The sequence below is a fragment of the Nicotiana sylvestris genome, chromosome 3 (assembly GCF_000393655.2).
Source record: "Nicotiana sylvestris chromosome 3, ASM39365v2, whole genome shotgun sequence".
In the NCBI taxonomy this organism is placed as follows: domain Eukaryota; kingdom Viridiplantae; phylum Streptophyta; class Magnoliopsida; order Solanales; family Solanaceae; genus Nicotiana; species Nicotiana sylvestris.
In genome coordinates this window covers 166,859,017-166,869,825 of record NC_091059.1, presented here as the reverse complement: position 1 = coordinate 166,869,825, position 10,809 = coordinate 166,859,017, and the positions used below count along the sequence as shown (strand labels likewise).

The 10,809-nt window shown below is 40.1% G+C and overlaps 1 protein-coding gene across 1 annotated transcript; it reads left to right on the top strand.

Annotated features, from left to right (window-relative positions):
• The first annotated feature begins 9,066 nt into the window (after window positions 1–9,066).
• Window positions 9,067–9,531, top strand: LOC138888314 (uncharacterized). The gene has a single exon (XM_070170160.1). It carries the CDS (start codon window positions 9,067–9,069, stop codon window positions 9,529–9,531), a length of 465 nt encoding a protein of 154 aa, XP_070026261.1.
• Window positions 9,532–10,809: the final 1,278 nt, after the last annotated feature.

Sequence of the window (10,809 nt, the reverse complement as noted above, 5' to 3'; positions counted from 1 at the left end):
GTCTCTTTCTGCACTAACTTAATGACCCATGTTGTTAACTTGTACTTCTTGTTTACTGTTTTACTCAACATGCTTAAAATTATGCCCTCCTTTGTTCAAATGTAATCAGCATGTTTACTTATTCCTGTTTATGTCCCTCAACTAGCATGTCTCCTAATGTACTTGATTCATGACTAATTATATATTTCTGATTTGGGTCTTTTATGTCCCCAACCCCTGCTTCCATGTTTGTAACTGCTAAAGCTGTACTACTCTCTGAACTTATTCTGTATACGTTTTTGTTGCTCCTATCCCCTGTCCCTTTCAAAACTATTTTCCCTAAGCAACTTTTCTATTGTTATTGCAAATTTATTTCAAACCAATTATTTTCAAAACCGTTTTCCAACTCAACTGTCTTAAATCTATGTCAAGCACTCTCACATGCACTCTTAGATCATTAGGTTTTGCCCCTTTTGTGTGAGCCTTGCTTTGGGACCCTTGATCTCCCTCTGAACCTAGACACATAAGAGTTGGCCATTCCACACTGCACTTATTCTTGGTTATGCAATCTGGATGTGAGCACTGCCCGGGATCCCTTGAGGTCCTTAGGGAACTCTGACACACCCAGATATGAAAAAGGATTTGGAACAATATTGGCATTTGACTTTATTACATAACTTAGAGAGGAATTCAGAATCAGGCTTCATATAGTTGTAATTTCTTACTTTGCATTTCTCATGTAATTCAATCACATGGTTTATAATAATTTGTAAACAAGTATTTGGGTGGCTAGTAAAAAGGGATGGGGTAAATATGCATGTTAAGGGTAGAAACATGCTATTAGGTTTATGTTACTAATTGCGCAATAGAAACCATGCTTAGGGTTCATGCATGCATTAGAAATCATGCTCTTAGGTCTCATGTTTATTGTTTTAGCTTGTGTACCTTTACAACATCATGTTTTAAAATTGGCTAATAATTAACACTCTACTATTATCTGCATTCCTGCCATATGCACATAGAAATCCTGCTCTTAGGAAGTTCTGCATACCTACTATATGCACTTAGAAATCCTGCTTTTAGGAAATTCTGCAATCTTGCCATACGCATTTAGAAATCATGCTCTAGGAATTCTGCATTTTAGATACCATATTTTAGGATCTTGTTTGCACTTACACTTAGTGTAAATTGCTGATTTTAAAAGAGTTAAAAACAGCTTCACACGTGATTATCCCGTTAAAATAACTGGTAACAATCTCTGCAACTAGAACATCTTGTTCTTATGGTAAAGTAAGCTCCAAATCGCCTTTTAATAATTCTGAATAACTGCTGCATCTCGCTTTGTGCCTAGGCAAGCCTTAGGTAGTAACTTAAATAAAACTGGAATTGCCTTTGTTTAAATATCAACTATTAAAATCAGTAGGCAAATCTGATTCGGACTTCCTTTCTGAGTCATGTAATAAATCTGGTTCTGATGTTACCACTTAAACACCCTGCTTTAGGATTTCAAATTCAGACCTTAACCGTGTATAAGTCATGCTGTGTGTGTGCATTATTTGTGGAGGTATAACTGAGCCTTCTGCCTATTTTCTGTGTTTTCCCCCTTTAAATGCAGTCTTACTTGTTTTGTATGTCGCCTTAGTATTTTTGCCTTTAAACCTGAGGGTCTTCCTAGACCTCCTTCTTATAGGAATAGGAGTCGTAAATTCCTTTGGGACTAATAGGAAAGTACGGGTAAAAATATGCAATATGGGCCGAGACCAACATTCACTCTAATTACTTTCACGGTGTGGGAAAGGGTAGATATGGATATGATGACCGGTGCGCTAATACCATGTGTAACCCCTCTTTTGAGGAGCGTCATACCGGGTATTGTATTGATGTGATCCATATTACAAATAAACCTAGGACACCCCCTTATATTCATACGCAGGCTTAGAGTGTAACTCTTTTCAAAACCTTACTTTCATTAATCGTTTTCAAACACTTGTGTATTTAAATCCCCTATTATTTGATCCCTACTTCTTTATTTGCTAATTGCACAAATTCACAAAAACTGTCTGGCAGGGAACCACACTAGTGGATCTTGAGGGGTGCCTAACACCTTCCCCTTAGGATAATTTCAAGTCCTTACCTTATCTCTGGTTATCAAACGTAGTTTTAGATGAACCTTATGGGTGACCTAACGTACCTCAAAATCGTTAGGTGGCGACTCTTCAAAAAATGCAAACCCCGTTCCCAAAAGGAATGAGTTGTCTCATACCCAAATGCCATGAACTCGATTCCGCGAGGAATGGAAAAATGGGGTGCGACAGGGTCCATGGTTCATTGGGTCACAAAACCTATCAATCTGACAATGGGAGTCAATGTTCAATCCATATGATGTAAAGTCAATCACAACCACAATTTGGATACGATTACAAGACCTACCAACTGAATTTTATGACTTAACGATTCTATAAAGGGTCAGCCAAATGCTTTGAACACTACTGAAAATTGATAACTACACAACATAAACCACTAGAGGACTATATGCAAGACTATGCATCCTGACCCCAATAGGCAAAAATCTACCAATATTAGTGTTGTTGGGAACCCACCTCCAGTAGATACATTATGATAACACTAATCCACTACGCATCCTATGTGGATGCTTAGGGAATAAACACAACCAATGTATAGCAAAGACAAAACCACATGCAACCATAAATAGAAAGTACAAGCCATTCAGCGTCTGAAGGGCGTTGAAGAATAATTGTATATCCAAAGAGAAAAGGCAAAGAGCAAGTAAACACTCAAAACCAAACAAAAGTACTAGTTCCAATACACATAGTTTTTAGGAATATAGGATTGGGATCTCAAAATAAGGAAGCTCGTGAGGAAAAAATAACCAAGGAAGAAGGGAGTCCAAACCACACTATCACCAAAAAGGAAAAGTCAAGAATGGTCAACACTGACGAAGAATTACTCAGCATCACTGGAAGAGACATCAAATTTTCAGTACCAAAGAACTCAAAAAATTCGTACAGTACACAAAACCACCTAATGCATCCTGATGCAAACACAAAACCACGTAACCAAATTCTTAACCACCAAGTAGAGACGACCAAACCACAAAAGGAGCCTAATAATATACTTGCACATAAGGGGTCCACCTCATCGCACAATGGGAAGGACATCAAGAAAAAATCCTCTACATCCTCAATGCACAATCCTTTCTCCATTCTATCAGCTACACAAACTGAGGATAACATCCTACACGACACCTATGACAACACCAAATCAGGTAATGCCTACCCCTTCCCCCACCTACACCCATTATAACAATGCAATCACTATGCCCCTACAATCCAAGAACAACATTTCCACTAAATATACCGCAAGTATCTCCTACCCTATTAATAAATCACCTGACTAAATGTCCCAAAATTAGTCCCCACTGAAACAATTGTTTCCACAAATATAACAGCCCAAAAAGGCTACTAGGATCACACCACATTACTAAAGACAATCAATTAAACATTTTCAACCGGGATATATACAAACACTCTTTAAATCCTTCAAATTTACCAAATGTACATCCCCTCCTAGAGTAGGAATGATCGCCGTCCTAGTGCATTAAATGCAAAGCAGATATCTCCAACACCAAAGCCTCCTATGAACGGTTTTTTTAGACCACTAAAGTGCTAGCGGGTCAAATCCCATTACACCCTATCGACATGATAAACCCCTATCATTTCCTACCCACGACACTTCTCCTCACAACCAAGTTATTAATCCAACTAGCACTCCAATTCACACTACCCCATCACCAAAAGCAAACAAAACTCACACAGAACAACTAAAAAATGCCCTGATTACCTCTAAGAAACAATGCACACTAGAGCTACGGGGAACCAAGCAGGAAACATCTGGGCAATGATGCGCGCTACCAACAACCACCCTTTCGAACTCACCATCTTCCCCGTAAAATAGACACATAAATACACTCAATCAATTAAAATTTCTACCTCCAAACCTTATTCCCTCCGATGGGCTACAACTATACCCTGAACGGATACTACAATCCCTATGAATTACCTCTAACCTACGAAATCAACCTCCAACTACACCACCAATAGTACTATCATCAACTAACCCAAACCCCAGCACCACGGCAATAGGAGGAAGCACCACCACAGCAACTTCCAAGGCACTGGAATTTCGACTTCATGGTGCACAAGTAACTTTGCTGATAGAGAACATAGCCACCCTATCACACTATGTCTCCCAAGGACTCCACTCAAACATGAGGATTGTAATGACCCGACCGGTTATTTCATAAGTTATAACCTCTTTTCCCCTATTTATGCTTCTTTTTATGTTCTTCAACTAAATTATAATATGTCGGGTCAGTTGGTTTAGGTCTAGAAGTGGATTCAAAAAGGATTTAAGACACTTAGTCTTAGTAGAAACTTAAGTTGGAAAAGTCAACTGGATGTTGAATTATTTGTGAACGATCTCGTATTTGAATTTTGACGGTCTCTATTAGGTGATTTTGGACTTAGGAGTCCATCTGGAATGTGATTTGGAGGTCTGTAGTAGAATTAGGCTTGAATTGGCGAAGGTTGGAACTTTGGTGATTTTGGTCGGTAGTGAAAAATTTGATATTGGGGTCAAAATGGAATTTCGTAAGTTGGAATAGGTTCGTAGTGTCATTTTTGACGTGTGTGTAAAATCTTAGGTCATTCGGACGAGGTTTGGTAGGTTTCAGCATCGTTTGCGGAATTTTGATGTTTAGAAGTTCTTAGGCTTGAATCCGAGGAAAATTTGTTGTTTTGATGTTGTTTTGAGTGATGCAAAGGCGCGACTAAGTTCGTATGATGTGTTGGGACTTGTTGGTATATTTGGTCGATGTCCCAAGAACCTTAGGGTGATTTAAAGTGGTTAACGAAGCAATTTTTGTCCTTGAGTGATAGCTAATGCCTGCTGCAGCATTTCTTCTTGTTTCCTTATATGCGATCGCAAGAGTGGGGCTGCAATCGCATAGGTCTATTGAGGGAAGCTGGGAAATTGTTCTATGCAATCGCTAGTTGGAGCCTGTGATCGCGAAGGTCTGTTGAGTTTGGCTATCACGAACGCATGGCTGAGGTGGCGTTCGTGCAGAAGGATTTAGAGCGGTCGTGAGGTGAAGAAATTGCTTTATGCGATCACATACAACTGGATGATAACTATGAATTTTGGCCTATCTTATGCTCTCTTTTGCTTAGGTTTTGGCTAAAAAATGTGTAAAAGTATTTTCGAAAACTGACTTATTGTGATTGTCTGTAGGGTTTGGTCAAAATGAGGCAAGAAAGCCATAATCAACTCATGAAGGAGTTAAATTTGCACAAGTTTAAAGTTGAGACTAAAGTGCTGACCGCGATGGAAAAGAGTAACCGCATATGGTCCACCGCTAAAGCGGCCATAATTATGCGGTCTGTGGAAGTGAGATTCAGAGAAGATGTTTTAGGGTACAACAGAGACCTCTGACCTCGATGAAAAAGTACGGCCGCAGAATACCTAACGCGGATGCGGTGCAAATTCCACTGAGGGTGAGATAGATAGCGGTCCGTGAAAATTTTTCATGGCCGCGATAGAAGCCAACGCTAATGTGGTAGACTTTATGGTTTCCGTGAAACCTACCCCAATCCCAGTCCAAAATTGAAGAAACGTGGTATGTGCTTGTTTTTGCGTGGCCGCGAAAGTTTCATGCACTGAGGCACCCAGTATTTCGTTGACAGTAGAATCCCCATAGGGATATCTTTGTCCAGTAATTTCAGTTTTGTATGAATAGATCTTTTTCACATTTTTAGGTCATCTTTTGTATCAGTGAGCTCGTGAACAGCCGTACTTTACCATTTAGAGTAATTTTAGAGTAGTTTTAGCTTATATTATTAGATTTTGTTCTTGTAATCAACTTTGATAGCTTATATTTCATCTCCATCTTTGATTTATACCTTGATTATGAGTAGGTAAATCCATTAGCTAGGGTTGTGACCGAATCCTAGTTTGGGTGTTTAATTAGTCTTGAATTTTAGGGTTTAATAGTTTATGGGTTAGTGATATTTAGCTTTATTCATGTTTTAATTGTAGAATTGGTGGTTGCAGACACTGATTCATGCCTTTATGACTTAAACTCTTCTTGAGAAAGAGAGACTAAGTCTAGGAAAATTAGGCTAATAAGGAATTGGGGTGCATTCAAGAGATTAATAGCCCCAATTAAAGGGTTAATCCTAGAGATAGTAATGCTCGACTTGAGCCAATAACATTTGTATTGCATGAACACCTATTTGGACATGAGAAAGCCAAATTGGGCAAAGTCACTCAAACTACCGAGAGGTATAAAGTGAGTACTTATGGGTGATGGTTATATCACGACCCCAATCATAACAAACTTGCCCTGAATTCTCGATACTCGTTAGATACCTACCTAGGTGGAAGTCACTACCCTAGTTCTTTTTATCAATTGAGAAAACTCCTAAAAAAACATTGTACTTAGATTATTCTCAACAATCAATAGCATTAAACATAGAATAGAAATAAATCTTAGCATGGTTAGAAGTGCAATTAAAAGCAACACGCATAGCTAGATTAGATAGAAATCCAACTCCTAACTAATATTAACTCCTGTAGGTATCGATCCCGGCCTTTCGGGTAAAACATCGACTCCTCGCCATTATATAGTGGTGCAGGGTTGGAGCCGATCACTTTTTGGTGCCATTGCCGGGGAGTTAAACGGTTTTGACTATCTATCTGACTAGTTGTGTGTCTTGTTTTTCTTTCCTTCTAGTTTACTAAGTTGTGTGAGTTAATCGATTCAGGTACAAAATGACAAATAAGGATCCTATCGGAAATGTTCTCCCGGGGAGAAGGTAGATGATAATGCTGAAGATGAGGTGCCTCTAGTACCTCAAGCTCAAATAAGAGACCGCCAAGCCAGTGAAAACATTCCAGACCATCCCCCAGCTCCTCCACGAGCAGCTCCTCGGGTGCTTCCAAGTGAAGGTTATGAAAGTGCAATTGTCCCACCCCGGATGTGGGCGAGTAATTTTAAGATTACAAATGTCATTGACCTTATTGGAGCAAATAGGGTACTTCATAGGTGCTCCCCATCATAATGCATATAAACATCTAAAGGGATTTGTGGATAAATGCTAGGGAAGCAAGCAGACGAATGTGTCAGAGGATGCATTGAGACTGAGATTTTTCCCTTTTTCACTTATAGGGAAAGCTTTGGACTAGATCTAAAGTCTCCCCAACCATTCCATCACTACGTGGGATGAGTTGGCCGACAAGTTTATAGCCATGTTTTGCTCACCGGTACATATGGCTGCATTAAAGGATGAGATCTTAGCTTTTAAACAGGAGACAAATGAGCCCCTTCATGAAATTCATGATAGATATAGAACTACAGTCAAGGAATGCCCTAACAATGATATGACTAAAGCAATGATCTAACAGACATTTTATCGGGGTATAAACACGCCCAATCAATATGTGGTAAACCAACTAGCACGGTATAATTTTATGAAGCTGCCTTATGAGGAGGCCTGTGAGATTCTTGATGAGATAGATGAAACTTCCTTAGCCTAGCAGAGTTGGGCAAATGTTCCTCAGGGGGACCCTCTTGTCATAAATTTTCAAAAGAAACTTCAAGACCACGGACAAGCCATAAATGAGTTGACCACAACCATGAACCAATTAGCAAAAGCACAACTTCAGCAGATTTAGGGACCAAAGCAAGTAAATGCAATGGAAGGGGTTAATCTATTGGTAAACAAGAGGAGACAACATGGTCAACAAATGCAAAGCAATAAAGATCAATATGAGCAAGGTAGTAGGGGTTACAACCTAGATGATGGGTATGATGAGCAAAGTGAAGAGGTTCAATATGTGAACAATTACCAAGGAAAACGGGGCAATGCTCCGAATCAACAACAACAGTGGTCCCAAGGAAATTAGGGAAATCAAAATCAACAAGGAAATTGTAACAATGCAAACAACAACAACCAGAGCAACTGGGGGAACAACAACCATTATTGGGGAAACCAAGGTAACTAGGGTAACTGGGGTGGCAACAACAACCAAGTGGGCTGAAATAACAGTAATCAAGGTAATCGGGGGCCAGGCTTTCAAAGACCTTCGGTGACCAAACAACCTGCCTCCATTTCCGTCCCAAGGTCCTAGCTCATCCAATAATGATATGGGACGGATTGAGTCAATGTTTGAGCAAATGATGAAGACAAACAGCGACTCTGATGCTCAATTGGCATACTGTAATACTTCTATCTGCAACCTAGAGGTCCAACTTGGACAGATTTTGCAATCTTTGAGCACTCACCCTAAGGGGGTACTACCTAGTGATATGGTAGTAAACCCGAAGGGTGGAAACAATACCTTCCATACAATGGCAGTGACCACAAGGAGCGGTAGAGGTAGTGAAGCAAGTACCTCCAAGCAAAAGGAAGTTGTGAGTGATGATGTTGAAGTGCAAAACGAGGATGATCCAATAGTTAATGCGCAAGTGAGTGAAGAGAATTTAAATGGTGAGGTGAGAATTGATATTCATCACAATGAGGAGGAAACTCAAAATGACGTGAACATGTCTAGGAAACACGTGATCAACATACCAAAAACAGTAATGCCTAAAACCAAGGCTCCTTTGCCAAGGCCTCCTCCACCTTACCCTCAACGACTTGCAAAGCATAATAATGAAAACCAATTCAAGAAGTTTATTGAGATGATAAAAAGTTTGTCACCCAATGTGCCCTTGGTAGAAGCTCTTGAGCAAATACTGGGATATGCCAAGTTTATGAAAGACTTGGTAACTAAAAAGAGATCTATGGATTGTGATACCATCAAAATGACTCATCAAGTGAGTGCCATTGTGTACTTGATGACTCCAAAGCTTGAAGATCCCGATGCATTTACAATTCCATATACCATTGGGAGTGCGGATTTTGCAAATGCCTTGTGTGATTTGGGACCAATTTATATTTGATGCCTTAATCTATATTCAAAACTTTGGGTATTGGTCAACCGAGAGCTACTTCAATGAGATTGCAAATGACGGATCAAACAATGAAGAGGCCGCTTGGTATTATTGATGATGTTCTTGTCCGGGTTGACAAGTTTATTTTTCCTGCAAATTTTGTGATTCTCGATTGCAAAGTTGACTATGAGGTGCCTATAATATTGGGAAAGCCTTTCTTAGCAATAGGGAAGGTATTGGTTGATACGGAAGCATGGGAGCTCACCTTCCGGGTGGGTGACAAAAAAGTTGTCTTCCACGTTTGGAAATCAATGAGGCAGCCGAATAGTACTAAGGTTTGCTCTTTTGTGGATCTTGTGATGGAGGTGATAGTTGATGACACGAGTGCCATGATCAATATGGAGGACCCTTTGGATGTTGTATTGTTGAACCATAATGTGACTGAGGATGAAGGCTTGGTAGAGTATATAAATGCTTTGCAAGGAATGGGTTGTTACACATATGAGCCCCGTAATCTTTCCTTAGATCTTGAGAATTGAAAGACTCTACCAACAAAGCCCTCAATCGAGGAACCTCATGTATTGGAGTTGAAGACTTTGCCTTCACACATCAGGTATGGATTCTTGGGCCCTTGTTCAACTTTACCTGTTATTCTTTCTTCGTGCTTAACTAACGTGCAGGTAGATGCCACCCTTAAGGTTCTCCAAAGAAGGAAGAAGACAATTGGATGTACTCTAGCTGATATTCGGGGGATAAGCCCCGCCTTTTGCATGCATAAGATTATACTTGAGGATGATGCCAAACCTTCCGTGGAACATCAAAGGAGATTGAACGAGGCTATGCAAGAGGTCATCAAGAAGGAAGTTATCAAGTGGCTAGATGCAGGGGTTGTGTATCCCATTTCGGATAGTTCATGGACTCCACTGGTGCAATGTGTGCCGAAGAAGGGGGTATGACTGTGGTTACAAATGAGAAAAATGAGTTGATCCCTACTAGTACTGTCACCGGATGGAGGGTATGCATGGATTACCGAAAGCTGAACAAAGTAACCCACAAGGATCATTTTTCATTGCCCTTTCTTGACCAAATGTTGGATAGACTTGTCGGGCGTGACTACTATTGCTTTATGGATGGGTACTCAGGTTACAACCAGATTTTGATTTCACTAAAAGACCAAGAGAAAACCACCTTCACATGTCCTTGTGGCACCTTTGCATTCTCATGGATGCCATTTGGTTTGTGTAATGCACCGGCTACATTTCAGCTGTGTATGATGGCTATCTTTACAGACATGGTGGAGGACTTCTTGGATGTGTTCATGGATGATTTTCGTGTTGTGGGTGACTCTTTTGAAGAATATTTGGCAATCTTAACAAAGTGTTTGCTCGATGTAAAGAGACAAATCTAATGCTTAATTGGGAAAAGTGTCACTTTATGGTCGAGGAGGGCATTGTCCTCGACCATATGATCTCAAAGAATGGTATCAAAGTGGACAAGGTGAAGATTGAAATGATTTCAAAACTTCCTCCTCCTACTTCTGTCAAGGGGGATATGAGTTTTCTAGGGCATGTGGGTTTCTACCGAAGGTTCATCAAAGACTTCTCAACGGTGGTGAATCCCTTGTGCAAGTAGTTGGAAATGGATGCAAACTTTGTGTTCAATGATGATGGAATCAAAGCTTTCGAGCTTCTCAAGTATAGATTGATTGCCACTCCCATCATCACCACACCCAATTGGAGCTTGCCATTTGAGCTTATGTGTGATGCTAGTGATGTTGCGGTAGAAGCGGTCTTGGGGCAAAGGGTCAACAAGATGTT